At 45.9% G+C, this 22289-nt stretch overlaps 1 protein-coding gene across 1 annotated transcript in view; it reads left to right on the forward strand.

Annotated features, from left to right (window-relative positions):
- Positions 1-450: 450 nt before the first annotated feature.
- Positions 451-22289, forward strand: part of CDH3 (cadherin 3) — a 44358-nt gene continuing 22519 nt past the window's right edge. The window contains exons 1-2 of the mRNA XM_019803773.2: positions 451-953; positions 1141-1261. Of these exons, the coding sequence (XP_019659332.1) occupies positions 900-953; positions 1141-1261 (175 nt within the window). The 5' untranslated portion in view covers positions 451-899. The remainder of the gene's footprint in view (positions 954-1140; positions 1262-22289) is intronic.

Genomic DNA, 22289 nt, shown 5'->3' on the forward strand with positions numbered 1-22289 from the left:
TTCAGTATTTCAGACCAATAAAAACAGCCGCGTTTAAAAAATGTCTATTTTTTTTAAGTATTAACATTTTACGTAAAGTTGAGAAAGTGTCATTTGTATTTAATAGGGGAGGGGGGGTCCCTGTTGATGATGGGGCTAATAACCGCCCATCTACCTCGTCCTCTTGGGCGCCACGACAGCCTCGAAACTGGGGCCTTCTCTCCTAGCCTCCATTTGTTGGGCTGTGCAATGGAACTAAGGAGTTTTCCGCAAGTTGCAGCATAGTGTGTAACGCGGCCTCACTGCACCTCACTGCCAGTTTTAAACCTTACTCCTGTGTCCTCAAAGCCAGCTGGCATGGGAGGTGGAGAAAGAGGCAGGGGGCAGCCCGCGCTGTAGCCGGGTGTGGGGAGGACACACCCGGCCTCCATCAAAGCTTTGTATAACAGAGTGCCTTGGGGGAGTATGAATGGGGCTCCTCTGTTTCCAGTCGGGTTCAGATGCGTCTCCACATTTTTCCCACTTCCCACCGCAAGGCTCAAAAACATTTTTCTTCGAGTGCTGTAGAGACTGAGGAGCGGGGTGGTTTTTTGTTTTGTTTTTTTCCCCTCGTACCCAGAACCTGTGAGATAGAGCCTGGGTCCCTGCCGGCGGCAGCTGCGGAAAAGCCCGTGGCCATTTCGGATTTGCCGCAATAAAACGACTACAGGAGTATATCGTGGGCGTCTCCTCTACGCCAGCCACGGCCCCACCTGCGAGGGGGCGGGACCTGCGGCGCCGGACCAATCAGCACCCACCTGCTCTCACCTGGTCCCCCTTCCGCTAGCTCCCGCGGGCTGTGGCACTCAAAGGGACCGGGAAAGCTTAGCGTAGCACTGTCCCGCGGAGGCTCCAGCTTCTTCGTCCTTCCGTCTCCAGCTATGGAGCTCCCTAATGGGCTTCTCGCATCCCTCCTCCTCGTCCTCCTCCTTCAGGTACTCCACTGCCTTGCCCTTGCCGGGCCGTTCCAGCTGGGCGGATCCGCACGCGGCGGTGGCGTCGAGGAGACAGAGTTGCTGGGCTCCTTGGGACCAAGGTGGCCTGGCAAGCCCCGTGAGGAATATCAGGATGGGTATGCAGAACCGGGAACGCCTGTGACCCACCCTCCCCCTTTTCCCTCAGGCGCAGGTTTGCTGGCTGCCTTGCGTGGCCTCCGAGCCGTGCCGGCCGGGCTTCAGGAAAGCTGAAGTGACGTTGGAAGCGGGACGCGCGGACCTGGAGCCGGGCCAGGCGCAGAGGAAAGGTAAGACTTTCCTGGAGGGACCCCGGTGGAACCGCGGGCCCGGGGGCCGCACGTGGGCCGCTCCAGTGTGGTCCGCGCGAGGGGTGCCCAGGCCGGGGCAGGAGAATTCTGGCGCCGCTGCTCGGTCTGGGGCATGGAGAAGGCGCAGAAAGCATCTCGGGGGCTAGTGTGGGGGTGGATGGCGGACAGAGAAGGATGGAGAGCATAGCGCCCTCTGACCTCCAACTCCTCCTTGCCCGGCTGCGGCGGCGTACCTAGACCGCCTTCGGGGTGCGGGGCGGCTGAGCTCCTCACCCAGCCCGGACGTGGGAAGCTCCCCCACTGGCCCCAGCAAAGGAATGCGTCGTCCACATTCCTCCCCCAACCCCCGCGCAGGTGTGGGGATGAGCCGTGCCCCGGGCAGCCCCCTTCGCCCCTTTCGGGCCCCCTTTGTGTACCGTGCTTTGTGTCTCCGACAGACAGACCGGGTCTGTTTCTCTTCTTCGCGCTCCCCTCCCCCGTCCCCCTTCTTCCCCGGCAGCTGGAATGCACTCTTAACCCTGCCCTTCCCGGAGGGCCTGCGCCCCTGCAGCCTGCGTGGAAACCGGGTCTGGCACACCTGGGCTGGAGCCATCACGCACTGGGACACCCGTGCCCCCCCATCTTGGGACTGGAATGTTGGGGGAGTGGGGGGTACCAAGCCGGAAGGTCGTGAGCTGAGGGCGCGGTGGATGGGAGATCAAAGCACATTTTTGATCACCCAATTTACTAGTCTCCCCCCTCTCGCCAACAAGTTCAAAAACTTGAGAGCAGGCAGTCACTTTGGCGCGGAGAACCAGTGTGTTATGAGACCTGGACAGCTGCGGGCTGATGGGGGCTTCTTTTCCTCCATCCAGGACAGGACAGTGGAGGGGGGGTTCTCCACTGATCAAATCCAAGTTCTTAAACAGAGGTGTAACCTGGATCCTTGGGTGGGGATTCCAGAGGATTCCTAACCTGTGAAATTGTTTAAGAACTTGTATAGATCCCCCTCCTTAGGATGTGTGGCTTTCAAAACAAGAACCTTTGCTGCCTAGCATTTTTCTAATACCTTCATCAGCATACCCCTCACCCCAGGTACAAATTACCAGTTTGAACGTAGAGGTGTCAATGCCTAGGGGACAGAATGGCTTTCCTTTGTTTCTCCAAAAGAGGACTGGGGTCTGGAGTCTGTGGGAGCCTTTCCCCCCCCCTTCTTTCCCCAAACAACCCTGCAGATTGACAAAACAATTAACACCCAGGCTAGGCCAGGCTCCTTAAACTCTTGGCTGTAGGGAGCCAAGCAGAGGCATTAAGAGGCCATGCCTCATAAACTTTAAATTCTTGCACATGGGTTTATTACTGACTGGCTAACAAACTGCAACTCAGCCAACCTGTAAAAATGTTAACTTGGGCAGGGCCCCAAATCCAATTCCGGCTCCCTGAGGAAGCTTTATTGCTAACCAGACCTCTGCCAAATCTGTACTCCTCCCCCTCGTTGTCAACTACAATCTCATGGCTTTTGAGTGTTGACTGTGCCTTATCTTTCTTACTGAATCAAGAAATATCAGATTAACTGTCACTTCACTAAGCTTGAGGTTGTGGGGGGGGAAGCAGTGCTCAGGTTTTTGATTTCATGGTCCGGTTGGCGAGTGTTTCCTGGTGACGTAAGGCATTTCTCTTTTGAGAAAATTCTCCTTTCTTGGATGTCTGGTTTGTGGTTGTGAAAATGGTGGTTTGGTGCCAGGAGCACACCTGGGTTATAAAACAAAGGGTGGGTTAATGTGCTTAGCTAACCTTGAGCCTCCGTGAAACACGACTGGTTCTTAGAGTAGTTTTCCTGTGAAATAGGCTGCTGCCTTTTTTAAGTAAAAGCAAGTTTCTGGGTCCAGTTGGTTCCAATAAATTCAGACACCCTAACAAAAAATACTGATATTTCTCTCCTAAGTCCTCAGCTGCTGACCTCTTTCTACCTTCCCGCCTCCATCCCAGTTCTCTGTCCTCAGTGCACAGGATGGATCCAGCCTTGTTGAAAGGGTTATCCTGAGGGTACATACGAACTCTCAAGTTTGGCCAAGCAGACAAGTTTTCTTATTGCTAAGGAACAATTGCCCCTGTTGTTCGCCCCTGGGTTATGAATATCACAGGTGTCTATGAAGTTGAGCTCAGAGAAATTATCTGATATAATTAATACCTTGTTTGCATGTACACTTTACTCTTCAAAGCACTTCCACAACTCTGAGCTTGCTTTGTCCTCCTGACACTCTCTTGAAGCTGGTAAGGTAACTATTAAACAGCTTGAGCTCTTAATCTCCGAGTTGGTACTTCAGAAAGCCTGTAACCCAGCCCTGCTGGAGGTTTCAAAGGTGGAGACACAGAAACAGCTTAATGGATGCAGTTTGCTAGGCTGAACCTCTCAGGAGCTTCCTTGAGGGTCACAAACATGACTTTTACCTTTAGGGTTAGTCCCGGGACCAATACTTCACAGGATGCCCAGAAGGTATTTGCATGAATCATGACAATCTTGTGAAGGTCTGCCTGTTTTACACATGAAAGCTGTGTGGTTGTGGCTTCACCAGAAGCATTACTACAGTGACCAGCTGGGACTTGAATGGAAGTTTGTGACTCCTAAGTTCCGTGGCATTTTTTACTACCAAAAGTGGGAGGTGGAGGAAAGGAAGTGAAGTGTTGGAGCGCCAGATCCTACAGACACCAAGAACAACCCCGTCCTAAGAGCAATTAGTCATTTGTTCATTCTTATCCTAAGGTTTTCCAGAAACATTCCTGTAGGGAAACTGGCTTAGATACAGTCTCTTGGTGTCCTAGTGATGGGGCTTGGGTCAAGTGATGCTGGGCTTGCCTCAGCCAAGGGCAAGAGGTTAATCTGGAGGGAGGCAGAGCTGGAATGTTCCCCCCCACACACCCCAACCGCATAGTTTGGGGGGCTGTCTTCCAGTGTGGTCTGGAAGCAAAGACAGAGAAGAGGTGGGAGGAAGGAATTTGCATGGTATTAGCATAGTGATAAAAAGTGATTGACCTAACTGTCGTCATACATCCTTAATGGTGGACAGTTGAGAGAGGCAGCCTCATTACAGTAAAAGAAATCCAGTACTTCATTATAGCCCCTTAGCAGGTTCAACTCACCCTTAGTCAGTGTTGGAGTAAGATTAAAGCTAACCCACATTAGCTTTGGTAGGAAACTTCAAAGTTCAGTAATGAATCTGACTGAGCATGAATTAACTTCAAGATGATTTTGCCTATTTCAGCTTGTGTAAATATTGCCTTTTGTTTTGGAGCCTCCATTCTGAGCCATGCCCTCTGTTGATATTTTATTCTTTCAGTAAACGTATATTTAGCATCTGCATGTGTCAGGCAATGTTCTAGAACTGCAACTAAAGCAATGGACAAAACCAAGTTCCTGCCCTTGGGGAGCTTATTGTCTAATATTTTTTTATGGTTATGATCACCTTGCGAAGCAGGTGGTGGTAACTCCTTTGCTGTAAAAGGGGGTAAGCAGCTTGGTGTGAGGTCACTGGGGCAGTCAGCAGTAAGGCCAGGATTTTACTTTATTTTTCTTAATTTTAATTATTTTTTAAAGTAATCTCTACACCCAAAATGGGGCTTGAACTTGACCTCAAGATCAAGAGTCACATGCTCTACTGACTGAGCCTCCCAGTTACCCCAAGGCCAGGATTTTAAATCCAGGGGGATTCCTCAGTGCCCAGTAAATCTGCTTCGGTAATGAATATTTGGGAATTGGGGCTTTGAGCATGGCTGGCTGCCTTCCTGGCTCAGCAGCGGACTAGGGTTGGTTGCTTAAGCCTTTTGCACATCACCGTTAGCTTGTGCCTAGGGAGCAGGTCCCAAATCTCTAGTCTCCCCACCTCCTCACATGGCACTCTGTTCCTAGGTTACCCATTGCAGGGTGCCCTCACCTCCCTGCTGTAGGTAAGGAAGGCATTGCTTACGATGAGCAGTGAGTTTCTAGGGCTGGAATTTGGAGGATGGTAGAGGAGAAGGAAGGAGAGGAGGGCCTCCCCTGCCCAAATCAGTTGAGGCTTTAGTTCTGAGGCTGAACTCTTCCATTCAGAGAACCACTGTTACTGAAGAATAACATGCGGAGGAAAGTGCCCAAATGGTAAGTGTACAGCTCAATGGTTGTCACAGATTTGAAACACCCGTGTACCTATACCTAGATCAAGAAACAGCATTACCAGGGCGCCTACTTGGCTTAGTCGGTTAAGCATCCGACTCTTGATCTCAGTTCAGGTCTTGATCTCAGGGTCATGAGTTCAAGCCCCACATTGGGCTCCATGCTGGGTGTGGAGCCTACTTAAAGAAACAGCATTACCAGCACCTCAGATGCCCCTTCCTTCCCAATTCTTTATCCTCCCCACCAAGAAAAGCACTATCTGGACTTCTAATACCATAGATTAATTTGGCCACGTTTGAATTTTATGTAAAAGAATCATTTATCCTCTTGGGTCACTGTACCTTGTGAGATTCTTCCGTATTTCTGGAGGTACTTGTAGGTGACTATCAGTGTCATATAGCATTCCATTATGTGATGATTGGCGCTTCTGTTGTTGATAGGTGTTTGAGGAGTTTCAAGTTTTTGGCTATTATGACTAGTGCTGCTGTGAACATTATCGTTCCGGTCTTTCGATGCGATGTCTTGGTGTATACTCTCCGTTAGGTACATACCTAGGAGCATAATTGCTGGGTTAGCTGAGGATTACCTGAGGATCTCAGTACTGTAGCTGTGTACTGAGAAGTCAGCTTTTCTTGGTCTTGAAGTAGCCGAGTCTCGTCTGGATTCTGCCATCCCACTCCTCCAACAGTGCCCTCACCAGACCCATCCCTTCTGGATTCTTGATTTTTCACTTGGCCCTATCCTAAGAGACAGCAAGTCTTTATTTTGTCTTTGGTCACATCCTTTGTGTTGGGGGAGAAACCCTTCCCTTTAATTGTTCTTAAGCCAATGCTTGTTATTTTCCCCCAAAATAGAAAGGGAACCTAGAAATGGTCCTGAATTTCTTAGGTGAGGTCTTCTTCACGGGTGATTTTTATCCAGGACAGCGTATGAGTGGGAAGGAGCCTCCTCAAGTGGATAGGGTGGTCGAGTGCAGCTCCTCCCTCATTACGGAGGCAATGAGGTGTCTGAGACCCAAGGACAAGTTGACTGGTCATTCAGCCAACAAATGTGAGTACCTACTGGGTGTTAGATGTTCAGAGATGACAAAGACTCATGGCTCATTAATGTCTGTGAACTCCCCAGTTAGAGGAGGAAGCAGATCCAGCCACCAGGCCATTTTAATGACGAATCTGACATTCCACAGATACTGAGCACCTACCAAGTGCTGGATACTATTGTTCTAAGTGCTGCGGTTATGTTAGTGAGCAAAACATGCCCAAAACCCAGGCTGCATGGGCCATTCACCTGCTGGTGGAGGAAGACAGACAAAATAAGTTTTTATATATGTATATATATAATATAGTATATGTTACATATATACTATGTGGTATATATACAGTATATTATGTTTTATATGTAAAATATATAACATGTTGTATATACATATGATGGAGCAGGAGGTAGGGAAGAAAAAATATGGAGGCACATAGGAAGAGCTGCTGACATGTTCTCAGGTGGACCTGAAGGAAGTGGTGTCCAAGCTGAAGTGTGGGGAAGAATTATGCAGGGGAGTTGGGGCAGGAGAAGTAGCAGGGAGTGTTCCTGGCAAGGGAACATTGTGGGGGCTGCACCATGGAGTGTAAGGTGGGAAGAGGCAAAAGGAGATGTAGGCAGGGTCCAGTCCAGCTTGGAATTTGTCCCACCTCATCAGAGAGGCAGTCAGGTGTTTGGGAAAGACAGATGTGGCTGAAGTCCCAATTATGCCCTGCTGGAGGCCAGCGTCTCTGAAGGCTCCTCTGGAACCAGTACCCTTGGCCCCACCTCCAGCATCCCTTCTTGCCTCCCCTTCCCAGGTTTCCCCAGACCCAAGGATGTTGTCTCAGTCAAATTTTCCCCCTCATTTCATTTAGTTACTTGTCATTGCCAGGCTGCTACCCATCAAGGAAGGGCTTCCAAACAAAAAAACAAAAAGCAACCTAAATACCATTTACTGAGAGCTTACTGAGTGCTAGAGACTACACTATATACTTCATGTAATAAGCCCTTTTAATCCTCCTAAAAATTCCCCCATTGGGGGTGGTGGGAGGGGAGGCACTGAATTGGTTTCATTTAACTGGATAGGAAACCTAGGCTTGTAACTTTGTAACCTATCCAAGATCACCCAGCTAGTAAATTGTGGAGTTAGGATTTGAACCCAGATTGGTCTCCCTTAGCGTGAGATACTAACCACACTCCTAAGTGTGCGAGAGGGGAAGAGGTGTGAGCCCTTCTGGCCACAGCCAAGCTAGAGGAAGATTGGAAATAGTTAACTTCTGACCCAAGGGCTTTGAATTCCTGTTCCCTGCACAGGCCTCTGTTAATCACCAGGAGTTGGGGGGAGGGGGCATTTCTATCCAGGACCCCTGGCCTCCTCTTTAGGATGTGAGGGGATATGGCTGGTTCAGATACCAGGCCAGATAGCACTCTCACGGATAGTTCTCAGCAGAGAATCTGCATCTGGCTGGTTATCTTCTACCTCTCCTCATGCCCACCCCCACCTTCCTGCCCCCCAACCCCCACCCCACTACTGCCCTCAAGGACTCCCCCCACCTTGTTCTGAGGGGAGGAGCTTGATACACTCTGCCTCTCTCCCCTTGCCCCAGCCAAATCTGGGCACCCTTCCGGTTCTGGGTCACTAGAGCATCTGTGGTCTGCAAATTCCTCAAGCTGACAGAATCCCCTCCTAGCTATGGTAGCCGTGATCCTGCTGAACTTCCGGGGTGCTGGGATGCTTCTGCTCTCTCTGCAAATCAAAATGCCTTATCAGAGCAGACAGACACCTTACTTTTTCCCCATTCCCCATTTTTGAACTCACAACTCTTACTCTTTTGCTGTCTGACATCTGAGGAGAAGGCCTCAGAGCCAGGGCCCCACAGCCAGGAGGTGGGCGAGTTGGTGGCTTCTTCCCGTTCATGAGAGCCTCCGAGGCTACACAGAACCCCAGGGAGGGGAGATCTGTTCTCCACCGGACCCCAAGGCATCTCAAGGGCTGGATGGGGAGATGGGGCCAAGGAGCCACAATCCCAGGCTTTCCTTTTCCCTCTCAGTCTCAGGGCCCTGCATTTTTGTTTAAGAGCACGTAAGATGAGTTCAGTGTTACAGCTCTCTTACCAAGAACCCTTAAACCTGTGTTGGAGGAGAGAAGTAGGTTGATCTGGCCCAGCATTCTTTTTTTTTTTTTTTTTTTTAAAATTTTTATTTATTCAACAGAGATAGAGACAGCCAGCGAGAGAGGGAACACAAGCAGGGGGAGTGAGAGGAAGAAGCAGGCTCATAGTAGAGGAGCCTGATGTGGGGCTCGATCCCATAACGCCGGGATCACGCCCTGAGCCGAAGGCAGATGCCTAACCACTGTGCCACTCAGGTGCCCCTGGCCCAGCATTCTGACCTCAGGGTCTCACATCAGCTTTAGAAAGTCTTTGTTCCCCTGGAATTCACTGTGTACAGGAGTGCATATGTATTTTTCTGAGAAGATTCTTCCCCCTAATTCGGGAAACGTAGCATATTCCTCACTGTCTCCCCAAACCCTGCCAGCTCAAGTGCATTCAGTTCTTCAGTCTTGTCAAACGTGGGCAGAGGCCTGATGGTGGACATCTGGGCAGGGGAAGATAGGGTTCTCAGCGTTGAGGCTCCAACTGTCCTGTGTGTGAGAAGTGCCTTCATGTCCCTGGAGCTACAAGGAGGTGGACTACTGTTTGGTTACTAACAGGGCAGGACTGGAGCGTTCTGCTCCTCTGCTGGGTGTCTTGCTTAAGACTGGCTGCCTTCTCACAACAAGTCCCATCTTGTAGCTTCAGGCAGAGAGAAAAGACAGCCACTTGTGGTCTCCTCATACACAAGCCAGAACAAGATGCCAGGCCCACACCCTGCCCTCTCCTTGTGGAGTCTGCCTCAGCTGGGGCTTCCCACCAGGGCTGCTTGACCTGCAATTTTCTTGTCTTTTATGGTCTTTTTCCGCTTCCAAAATGCTTCTGCATTCCCCAGCGGCGACTCAACCACACTCCAACTGGTTTACCTGTCTTGACACTGAATCAGTAGTTTGCAAGCTTGGCTGAGTATCGGAATTGCCTAGGGGGGCTTTTTGTTTTCATCACATCCCCCTCCATATGTACTATTGATATTGTTTATGTAGGGTTGGGCTGGTTGGTTGGAATTTTACATTAATCCATGGATATATGTTCACTGTAAAGACCATGTTTTTCAATAAAATATATAACACTTAGTATGTGACAGATACAGCTCGTAGCATTTTATACGTATTAGCATGTTTAATCACCGTAACACCCCTTGGAGTAGGTAGTATTATTATCCCCATTTTACAGATGAGGAAACTGAGACCAGAGAGGTTAAGTAATTTGCCCAAGATCACACAACTGATAAACAGCAGAGCTTGGATTCAAATGTAAGCAGCCCAAGCTTTAACCACTGAACTCCACTGCCTCTCAATAGAAGCAGATCAGAAATAAACACAGGAAAGTTCTTCTCTTCCTCAGTTCTCCTGCCTAAAGATAAGCACATCCAGTGGTTTAATGTCAATCCTTGTGGACCTTTTTCTTTAAAGAAACTTATGTGTGCGTTCAGGGATTTTTAAAACAAGAATTGGACTATATCAAGCATATAAACATTGTAACTTGCTTTTTTAACTTACTGAATCACAGGCCTCTTTCTCCTTATTGTTAAATATACATCTATCTTGTTTTTAACAGCTCCGTAGTCTTCTATGTGGTGGATATACCATGATTTATTTAGCTAAACCCTTGTTTTTATCTTTTACAGATGTGGAAGTAAGGAGGAGTTAACATAAAAAATTGTAAAGTGTTTGGATTTTCAGAAACCTGACTATCAGTAATCACCTTATTAGGAAAAACTGCTGTAGAAGGATGATCACGTGAATTGTTCATTTAACTCCATTCACATAAATTAAGCTTTTCTGTTCAAATAATACCTTTAAGACGACAGGCTTTGCAGTAAACTTATTAAGGTTACTGTGTCATTTAAAGACCATTACTTTTGGGCACCTGGGTGGCTCAGTTGGATAAACGCCAGACTCTTGGTTTCAGCTCATGTCATGATGTCAGGGTCGTGAAAACGAGCCCCACATGGACTCCAGGCTCAGCAGGGAATCTGTTTCTCACCTCTTCCTCTCCCTCAAATAAATAAATAAATCTTAATAAAAACCCATTAGTTTTCACACTAACCATTGTTTGATGACAATTATCTGAATGTTTCAGAAGTATTTGAAGTCATCAAAACTTTACAAAATATAAGCTGCTTACCTCAGAAGTAAACTGTAAAATCTCAGCACTTGCATTATTTTTCTTGAGTGTTGAGAGTTTGAAAATGTGATGTTCAGTGAAAGCAAAAATGAAAATTTTCTAAATTTTCTTTAGATGTCAAAATCTAGTTAGCAAGCATTTTGCTGAAGAAAAGTTGATTTCCATTCTTTTTTTTTTTTTTTAAGATTTTATTGTGAGAGAGAGATAGAGACTCAGCACAAGCAGGGAGAGCAGCAGGCAGAGGGGGAAGCAGGCTCCTTACTGAGCAAGGAGCCTGATGTGGGGCTCCATCCCAGAACCCTGGGATTATGACCTGAGCCGAAGGCAGACACTTAACTGACTGAGCCACCCAGGCATCCCGGTTTCCATTCTTAAAGAGGATATTCATTTATGATCTTATTTTCTCCCCAAGAGGTACTTATGGGCTTTTTCTTAAACCCAAAGATTGCTGTAATAAACAGTCTTGTAGAAGGCAGTTGCATGATTTAAAAGATACATTCTTGAAAACCTCAAATAATTCATAACTCCCATGATTGAAGACTTACGTTCTCATGTGAATGTATATGAAGTGTATGTGTGTGGGGTAGGGAAGCTAGGGGGGTGCCTACAATTCACTAGTATCTCCAGCTGTGAAATTATGTGACTTTACACTATTTAATTTGGGAGGTTTGCATTTCTTCAAACTTTGCATACAAAATGGGACTTGAATATTTATGGCACCATTTCAAATTTCTATAATTGAAATTTGCATAAAATATGTTATAGTGTGTAGAGTGCCTGAGCTGGAGTTCCACAACACCTGGGTTAAATCTGTCTATTTAACTAGTTGTGGAAACTTGGGTAAATTGCTTAACCTCAATGCCTCAGTTTCCTTATCTGTAAAATAGGGATAATTATGGGGTTCTTATAAGGCTTTGGTATGGATTTAATGAATTAGTATATGAAAAAGCATTTAGTGAATAAATGTTTAGGTTTTAGCGGTGGTGAAGTAGCAGAATTGTTATAACTGTAATAGTTTGTATACATATTTCTTTAGAATGCATTCCTAGAAGCAAAATTGGTGGGTCAAAGGACTTTCATGTTTCGCTCAACATTATCGAACACCTACTTTGTATCAGGCACTGAGGTAAGTGTTGAGATACAGTGATAAACAAATTCCAACATAGTCTTTGCCTTTGGGCATTATTGAGAGTAATAAGGAAGTAGACAATTAGATAATAACAAGTAAACATATAATTACAGTTGTAATAAATTATGTGGCAGAAAGTTACATAGAGGTTCTCTGAGAAAGTAACTTGCTTTGGGATGTGAAAGATGTTACGAGTTAACTGGGTAGACTGGAGCGGGAGTGTAGAGACACACTGTTCTGGCGGGGGGGGCAGCATGTGTATGGGTCCTGTGGTAAGGGGTTATGCTGCATTTAAGAAGAGCACTAATGTGGCTAGACAGCAGAGACAGGGAATTGAGCATATTAAAGATTTTTTTTTTATCCTCAGAATAATGGCACACCATTGATGAGTTTCCAACAAGAAAGTGATTTCATTTCATTTTTTCAAATGTATGATCTGTTGCATTTTAAAAGATCCTTTTTTTTAAATGGAGATTTTTGTACTCATTGAAGCTAAATATGATGCAGTATGTATTAAAGCAATGTGGGTGGGGGGGGCGCCTGGGTGGCACAGCGGTTAAGCGTCTGCCTTCGGCTCAGGACGTGATCCCGGCATTATGGGATCAAGCCCCACATCAGGCTCTTCTGCTATGAGCCTGCTTCTTCCTCTCCCACTCCCCCTGCTTGTGTTCCCTCTCTCTCTGGCTGTCTCTATCTCTGTCGAATAAATAAATAAAATCTTAAAAATAAATAAATAAATAAAGCAATGTGGGTAGAGATGAAGAGGCATGAATGTTGATCATTGACCGGGGAGTCTGAAGGAAAAAATGGTCATCGAAGACGGTGCCGTATGCCAGGCACTGTGCAAAGTATTAACTGAGTTAGATATTAACATCATTCCATTTTATAGGTGAGAAAACAAACTTGCCCAAAGGTGGTGATGGAGCCAAAATTAGAGTCCAGGTACTCTAGACCCAGACTTGGAGCTGCTTCTGGGACCCAGATTTTGGGTTTGAGTAGCTGAGTACATGATATGTCATCCTCTGAGAGACCATGAAAAAGGGCCATATTTGGGCTAAGAGTTAAAGATCATGGATTTGCTTTTTGACATTCTGATTTCAAGATAACCTTTAAAACATCCAGGGGGAAGGGTGCCTGGGTGGCTCAGTTGGTTAAGCATCTGCCTTTGGCTCAGGTCATGATCCCAGGGTCCTGGGATTGAGCCCCACGTTGGGCTCCCTGCTCCATGGGGAGCCTGCTTCTCCCTCTCCCCCTCCCCCGCTTCTCCTTCTCCCTCTGCCTGCCGCTTCCCTTACTTGTGCACGCTCATTCGCACTGTCTCTCTGTCAAATAAATCTTTAAAAAAAAAAAAATCCAGGGGTAAATACTGCATAAACAGATAAAAAAAGTTCTCCAGGTGAATCACTGAGCTATGTTTGGGAACCAATGCTTTTACCCACCAGACCCTTAATTGCTATCCCAGATATCCCAGGGTGATCACTAGGATTTCTGTTCTGGTATGGTCCTGGAATCTGTAAGCCAGGCAGCATACCGCATGCTGAACTTTGAGTCAGCCCTATTCCAAACTCCCAGGGTGCTGTGGAGTATTGCCCAGCTTGGGTTTTTCTCTGAGGATTATAAGGGAGGACCTGCTCCCAAGGGTAAGGAGGAACCTGAGTAATGCAGCTCTTTGAAAAGAGTTTTCAACAGAGAAGCAGAAAGAAATTCCCCAGAAAGAATTGCTTTCTCCTCAATAACATGGGGTTACATAACTTTACTAGTGGTGGGGGGGAGGGAATCATAACATATAATTCTGATGGCAAATCAAATATATAATTTACGGAAAAACTGGAAGATAAGCAAAATGGAAGCCCACCATCCATAAAGAACATCTGTTGTTTCAAATGAACATTTTCAGTAGATCTGCCAGGGCCATTTCCCTCACCAAGTGTTCGTTGATGTCTAATCTGAGGGGGAGGGCTGGAGTTCCAGGGCTTCACTGCCCTCCCGCTCGCCTTCCAGTCCTGCTCCCCTAACAATCCAGCTTCATCTTCTACCTCGGTGGGTAGAAGGGCTCCATGCTGAGGGCCTCTGAAGCCTGGTAGGCCCCCTCTGCTGGAAGATCCAGGTCCAGAGTTGACCGGTGCTTTGAGGGGGTCCATCTGGCAGGAATAGCGACACTCTGCCAGGGTCATGCTGTCGTCCAGGAGCTGGTTGTCTGTGTAAAGCCACTGCTGCACCGGCGGCCACTTGAGAATGTCCTCCACCAAGCGCTCCACCATAGTGCTTAACTCCTCGGCGGGGCTGAAGATGGTGACCTCGTGTTGATGAATCATCATGAACACCTCCATGGCAGTGAGTTCACTAGCTCCACCCTCAGCTTTTGGAAAACAGAGTCTGGGTCCTCTGAGGACCGCTGTGGAGCCGCCTCAAGCGCCTGATCTCCCGGAAAGGCACCAACCGCCTGCGGGGTTAGTGAAACCCTTGGCTTCCCAGCATGCCTTGTGGACTCCGCATACCCCAGCCCACCCCTCCCCCTAGCCCAGCATCCTTCGCGCCCACTCCCTCATCCAGCTGAGCGCCTTAGCCTAGGTCTTGCTCACTGTCCACCGTCTTGGGTTTCCTTTTCTTCTGGGATCACTGGTGCTAGGGAAACCTAGGGCACCTTCCTGGTGCCGAGGCTCAGCCCTGTTCCCTTTCTGTCTTTGTCTTTTCAAACCCCCTCCCCCTGCTCCTTTACAAGTATAAAAATATTAATATTTTATATCTATAAATGACTACTTTGTGGGTCGCCTGCCTGGCTCAGTCAGAAGAGCATGGAACTCTTGATCTTGGGGTTGTGAGTTCAGCCGCTTGTTGGGAATTAAAGATTACTAAAAATAAATAAACTTTTATAAATAAATAAATGGCTGTTTTGTGACCTGCCTTTTTTTTTCCTCCTCAGCAGAGCAGGGTTTTTCCTTGATAGGTTCTCTTTTTCTTTTTCTTCTTTTTTTTTAAAGTATTTATTTATGCATTTCAGTAATCTCTACACACAACGTGGAGCTCCAACTCAGGACCCTGAGATCAAGAGTTGCATGCTCTTCTGACTGAGCCAGCCAGGTGCCCCTGTAGGTTTTCCTTTATGATATTTAATGCTGTAGATGAGACATTGAGTGACAGTAGCACACATAATTATTCTGTTGAAAGTTAAGTTGTTGTGACTGACTTTTTTTTTTTTTTTCAGTTTCAGCAACAGTTATGAATATCCTTCCGGTTATGGTTTTGTCCTGTCTGGGATGATTTTCTGGCACAATTCCTGGGTCAAAGGGCTTGTTTAAGGCTTCTTGATTGTCAGGAAGGTGCCAATTTACACTCCCTCACCCCCTAACAGTTTATAGCAGCACCAACACTCGTTCTTTTAATTGGTATTTTAGTGAACTATTTTCCTAAGTGTAGCTTTACTCAGGAAAATGCCAGAATCTTCTCTTAAGGCAGTTCTGTATACTTACCCCATGCAACTTGTTATCCCAGCCCCTTAACAGAAGGCAGTGATACTTATGAGCACACATTTGTTTGCTTTGTGAGCTAGATGTATCCCTAAGCCAGAATGCAGACTTGATTATCTCTCTTCCATCCCCCACAAGCTTCCTTTTGGCTACAGTACTTTAAAACTGATAATACTCTTCCCTTCTAGTTTAAATGCCCAAAGATCAGCAGGCCAGTTGGCCAAACTGATCTCTTGAAGAACATCTTATTCCCAGAGAGATGGGTGGTTTTATTTTCTCAGAACATCGAGTAAAGTTGGACATTGAGACTATATAGCACCTCCATGTCATGGCTGAGAAGACAAGATCCTGACCTTCAAGGGTGTTCCCTTGCCGGTGGGGAGGCGTCTAGGCAATTCCAACCTTAAAAGCAGGACTGGAATGTGTTCTCAGCCCAGTATCCGTCAGTTCTTATAAGTCTACTTAAAAAGCTTTCTTTTTTTCAACAGCTCTCGTACCCCAGGGACTTGACTCTTCTCACCCAACTTTTATAGTGGTGCCAGTTCAGGATCTAAGGCCAGGCTTGGCAGGATGGGTCTTTAGAGAGGAGCTTTGAGCACAAGCCAGGGACTCCTGGTTCCATTGGATGTCTTTTTATGTAGTGCAGATACACAGAGCTCTGATTATTATTTCTCTAGAAGCAGCCTCAAGTTACTAACTCCCTTCCCCAACAATATTCTAGGAATTGTGTACTTAGGCTCAATGCTGAAAGCTATCAATTTATATTAGAAATACTTAACTCTCCATCAGGTTCATTGGCTTTGTGATTCAGAATTTCTTGAGTCTAAGGTGGTTAAATGATTTTAAGGTCCCAGGTGGATGCGGAAGAACTCTGTTTAGGTGTCATTTCCAGTCTTAAGGTCTGAACTATTGCCCCATGTGCTCATCAGTGCTCACCAACTTGCCCTCGGAAAAAGTTTGACACAAGCCCATTCATGCTCTCATGTCTTGGCCAAGATGTGTGGCCTTGTGGAGCTAGGCTACAGTCAGGAATGGGCTTACTTCACTAGCTGTTAGGTGGGGTAGAAGGGGGTGAGTGGTGATGAGACCTGGTTTCAGATCAATTCATTTTGAAACCAGTAATCCAAGCCAGTGGTGCCAGGAAACATCTAGGAGGAAGTTGTAATGATCTGCCCCAGGGCTTACCATTTGCCAGCCTCTCTGTGACTCATGGCTTACAGAAGAAATTGCTCATGTTCCTACAGGTGCCTCAGCAAGTTTCCCAGGGAAGTTTTGCTTGTCTGTAAGGTGGCTATCCTCTGCCTCCCCCCGTAAACCATAGAGCACCCCTACCAAACAGTCCTCTCCTAATGCAGACTGAGCCAGCTCCCTATCAGGCTCTTCGGTCCTATGTATCTCCTTCTTGCTTTGGTGCTTCATCCCTCAGGTAAAGCATTTGGCTGTCACTAACCCCTTACCCACTTTGAGAGATGGTTTCTCTTTGGTGTAGGGAGAGGCCCAGAGTTAGGATCAGAAACCTAAATTAGTTGTGAGTAGGCTAGAGGTGCTTCTTATTGAGGGCTTGCTGTGAGCTAGAAATAGTGCTCAGAGCATATAAGCATTATCTTATTTAATGCTCCAAATAATCTTGAGAGTTAAGTAGTAGTATTTCCATTTTCAGATGAGGAAACAGCTTCCATATGTTCCCACAATATGGATTTGAGCCCAGGTCTTTGAGACTGTAAATCCCATGCTCTTTATCATTTACCTGCCTTTAGGATTTGAAATCTGGTCCTACTGCTTCCTACTTATGCGGCCTCATATACTGGACTTACCTCTCTGCAGCTCTTTCCTGAGGCACTGTAGTTCCAGGCAGCCTCTTGTTTTCTGAGTTGTCATAATGGGGGCAGTAATATTCACCTTGCAGGTTATTTTCTAAGGAATGGGATAAGAAAACACTTAGCTAGGTGTCTCAGGCAGAGTGGGTTGAGGCTTGTTCCTGCCTGCCTGACTCATGCCCCTGCGTTGTGCTCTGTATCCACTGACTGCAGGTTAGGGCTGATGGGGCCGGGCCCTCTGATGCAACAAGAACACGCAGCCTGAGTGGGAGGCACGTACACTTGGAGTGCATGACTGTTGACTTCTCCTTGATTGTTGGCACTGTCCTCTCTAGCAGTAGGTGGATAGCCAACTATAAATATTTGGAACCATAGGATAATGGAAATGTGCCAGCAACAGGACACTGAAGTGTCCTGTGCATTTTGCGGGGTGGGGCAGATTTTGTAGAAAACAGGGAGAGGGTTTCTGGGTTCCTGGCAACTTTCAGAGTTTGGGGGATTAAGGCTTCTGATAGGGGACATGTCAATCCATTAGCCTCTAAATGGATAACCTGATAGGAGAGGATGGAGACCTCATAGTGTCTTGTTAAGGGAAACAGCTAACAGACTTATCTGGCCACCCAACCCTCTGCTAGCTAAAGACCTTCCCTTAGAAAGAAGGCTGTTTTGAGAATGGGAAATGGGACTGTTAATTGTTTTTAAAGGTTGATTGATTGATTGATTTCAGAGAGAGAGCGCACAAGTGGGAGGGGCAGAGGGACAGGGAAAGAGACTCTCAAGCAGACTCGGTGTGGAGCGTGTAGCCCCGTACAGGGCTTGATCACATAACCCTGAGATCACCGCCTGAGCTGAAACCAAGAGCCAGACACTTAACTGACTGCGCCACCCGGGTGCCCCGGGACTGTTAATTTTTTATCAGTATTTGAATAGCTAATGCATTCATGCAGGTCAGAATTTAGAAGTGTATTCAGTAAAAAAAAAAAAAAATCTCATCCCTGTTCCCTACCTGCTGGTTTTTCCACCTGTAAGCCCAGCTTTTTGGGTCACCTTCCAGAGGATTTTTCAAACACAATTAAAAATACAAATGTTAGCATATTAATATAGACTATGTTGATCTTTATCTCTTGTTTAAATTAATTGTATGTCTTAGAAATCTTTCCATATCAATACGAGGAGCTTCCTCATCATGATTAGCTTTTGTGTTTGTGTGGCTGCGTAGTGTTCTTTTGTATAGATGGTGTCATAATACAAAGTTCATCTCTTATTGATGGACATTGGGATGGTCTGGGGTTTTGCTATTACAATCAATGCATCATTGAATAGTTTAGTAGAAAGGTGATTTTGGACAGGAGGCAATATCCTATACAAATTTAAAGGTACTTGAGAGGGGCGCCTGCGTGGCTCAGTTGGTTAAGTGTCTGCCTCGGCTTGGGTCATAATCCTAGGGTCCTGGGATCGAGCCCCGTACAGGGCTCCCTGCTTGGTGGAGAGTCTGCTTCTCCCTCTCCCCACCCCCTATTCATGCTCTCTCTCTCAAATAAATAAATAATCCTTAAAAATAAAATAAAGGTACTTGAGGATAGACGCTTGTTCCCTGATGCATCATCCCCGGTTTCTAGAAGAATGTTGGGCACTTAGGAAGCACTCAGCTAGCTCTTGAATCAACCTCTAGATTGAGAAACTGGCTTTAGAATCTGAATACCCTGGGTTCTATCTCCATTTTCCGTTCACTAGCTGTGTGACCTTGGGCTATCCTCACCTCTGAACCTTAGCTTCCTGGTGTGTTATAAGACTCTGCATAAGCTTCTGGGGTTCACAGATTTGTGGTTTGGGGTTTTATCTTAATTGATGTTCAAGATGGCTCTGTGAAGTCTAATTTCCACCTTCCAAATGAAAAAACCTAAATTCGTAATAAGTTGGTTCAATTTCTGCCTCAGCATATTGTTGTTTCCAGCTAATGGCGTTGAGAGAACTTTGTATGCATCCTTAACACACCTTTAAGAAATGCTGAGTCACCTAAGGAGTTTTAGGTATTCCCTTTATGCTTTTCTTATTATATTAAGGAGCAAGTGTGTTTGGTCCTACTACTTTTGAATTAACTCTAATAGCATGCATCTCTCCTTTTAAACCAGGGGAAAGCAGGCCTCAGGCATAAAAATTCAGCAAACAATTGATTCTGGGACCCACAGAATTCAAGTGCCTTACCCAGGATCACCAAGCAAGTTAATGTTAATGCTTCCCAGGGTCTCTGTCCCTTAACTGCATCAAAGGCAGATCCTAACATGCATTCTTATTCATCAAACCTTAACTTATATTCTCATTTAATCTTCACATCAACCCTGTGAGAGTGATACTGTTATTTTCCCGAAGTCTAGTGCTTTCCTCCACATATCATACTGTCTCACTGGGCATCTAAAAGTCAAACTCTGCTATTGCAATAGATGGAGAAGGAGAACAGGTAATGGGAGGTAAGGAAGAGATTTAAACAAAACAAAACAAAAGAAACCCCAACCTATTGGGTGTATCAGAGAGACAGAATAACCATAGTGGTTAAGAAAATGACTCAGGCCATGAAGGTCTGGGTAACGCTTCTAGCTCCTCTGTTTCCTAGCTATGCAACTTCAGTGAATTCATTTAACCTCTGTTTTCACATTCTAGAAAATGTACTTTAAATCTTCTTCATAGGGTGCTTGGTGAGGATTAAATAAGAAAGTATTTAAATGTCAGCTGTTAATAGGAACTCAGGAGGGGAGGGACTCCCGACTCTTGAGAGTGGTGCAGGTTGGATTAGTTGGCTAGGGCTGCTGTAACAAAGTGACCCAGACTCAGGGGCTTAAGCAACAAAAAGTCAGGCATTAGCAGGGTTGGTTTTGTTTGAGGCCTCTCTCCTTAGCGGGTAGATGGCTGTCTTCTCTCTTCACTCTGTCACTGTGTTCAGATTCCCTCTTGTAAGGACACTATCACATTGGCTTGGGCCCCACCCTAATGACATCATTTTTAACTTAGTCACCTCTTTAAACGTTCTGTCTCCACATACAGTCAGTCACATTTGGAAGTGCTTGGGGTTAGGACTTCAACAGATGAATTTGGTGGGGAGAACGATGCAGTTCATGTTTAGAGAAGAATCTGACAAGAAATTTTAAAAAAGAAGTTGCTAGTAACCCCAGTCATTGGAAAGGTCCATTTTCTTCTAGTCTTTTGAAATGTTCATAGTTGCATAAATTATATAGGCCTTTCTACATTCTGCTTACTTTGTTTCACTTCATAGCATAGGAACTTCCCTAGATAACTTAAAAACTTTACTATAAATATCATTTTGCATAGTTGGATAAATAATCCAGGGAGTAAGCGTTCCATAGATTATTTAACTGTTGCCCTTTATTAAGGTGATTTCACCTTTGCCATATATCATTCTTGGTCCTTTTAGTCCTCGGGAAAGCCAGATTTCTCAGAAGATGGGTCTCTAGAGCTGTGTGCAGAAGGCAAAGGGCAGGGTCACCCTGGGAGTCTCACTACCTCCAGGACCCTCTGGAGTTGACTCAGGCCTAGATCCCTCTTCCCCATCCTACTGGCCAAGCATGTCACAGCCCACCACTCTTCAATGGGGACCTCGTCAAGGGGGCAGCCTGGTTTCTAAGTATCTTCTCTTTGTCACGGGCACATTCCAGCCTCCCCCACCAGATTCTGCCTCTGTCTGTGAGCTCTTGGCTTCTAGGGAGGTGGCTCTGGCTGCAGAGCTGAAGGCAGCTCTGTATGCCTTTAAGCCTCCCTTCATCCCCCTTCCATTCACTGACCCCTCTCTGCAAAGATGACCCGTGTCTTAACTTCATTCACCTAGGTTAGTTGTGCCTCTTCTTGAACCTCATGTCGATGTGGTCTTACCTAGGTCCTCTCCTACATCTAGCCTCTGTTATTCAGCAGTAGGTTTGTAAGATTCATCCACGTGGTCATCTGTCCTTGTGGTTGATTCATTTCATTATGTAAATATACCATGGTGTTTCTGTCCATTCCGCCCTGATGGACCTTTGGGCTGTTTCCAGTTTTTTACTATTAGAAACAGTGCTGCTGTGAACATTATAACACATGCCTTTGGGTGAGTGTGTGTGTGTGGGGGGGTCCCTACCACAAAGCAGAATTGCTAGGTCTTGGGGGAATGTGTATATTTAGCTTTGGTAAATACTACCCAACAGTTTTCCAAAATGACTGTTCCATTTTACACTCCCACATCAGACTTCTGCTGTTTTTTCTTATTGAAGTAAAATATGCATAAAATAAAGTTGACCATTTTAACCATTTTAAAGTAAATAATTCAATGGTGTTAAAGCACATTCACAGTGTTGTGCAACCAGCATCACAGTCCATCTCCAAAACCTTTTCATCATACCAAACAAGCTCTGTACCCATTGGACAGTAACTCCACATCTGCCCCTCTCTTCAGCCCCTGGTAACCTCTGGTCTACTTGCTCTCTTAACTATCCTCAGTACCTCGTATATGTGAAATCCTACAGCATTTGTCCTTTTGTGACTGGCTTATTTCACGTATGATGTCCATATTGTAGCATTTGTCGGAATTGTATTACTTTTGGAATAGTGTTCTCTTGCATGGGTATACCAGATTTTGTTTATCTGTTCATCTCCTAATGGACACTGGTTGTTTGCACCTTTCAACTACCAAAAAATGATACTATGGAAATTAGTGTGCAGGTGTCTGTGTGTGTGTTCCTGCTTTCAGTTCTTTGGGCTGTACACCTGGGAATAGAACTGCTGGATCATACCGTAGTGCTATGTTTACCTTCTGAGGAGCCACCAAGTTTTCACATGGCAGCTGCACCATTTCGCATTCCCAATGCCAGAGGATTCCAAATTCTTCCCATCTTGCCAGCACTTGTTATTCTCCACCCCCCCCCTTTTTAAAATAGTTTTTCTAGTGGGTGTGAAGTGGTATCACACTGTGGTTTTTATTTGCATTTCCCTAATAACTAATGATTCTGAGCATCTTTTCATGCTTATTGGCCATTTGTGTATCTTCTTTGGACAAATGTCTTTTAAGGTTCTTTGTTTTTTAATGTTGAGTTTTAGGAGTTTTTATATTCTGGATATTTATCATTTAGAATTCTTTTTCTTTTTTAGGGGCACCTGGGTGGCTCATTTGGTTAAGTGTCCAACTC

Source organism: Ailuropoda melanoleuca, chromosome 12 (assembly GCF_002007445.2).
Source record: "Ailuropoda melanoleuca isolate Jingjing chromosome 12, ASM200744v2, whole genome shotgun sequence".
Taxonomy (NCBI): domain Eukaryota; kingdom Metazoa; phylum Chordata; class Mammalia; order Carnivora; family Ursidae; genus Ailuropoda; species Ailuropoda melanoleuca.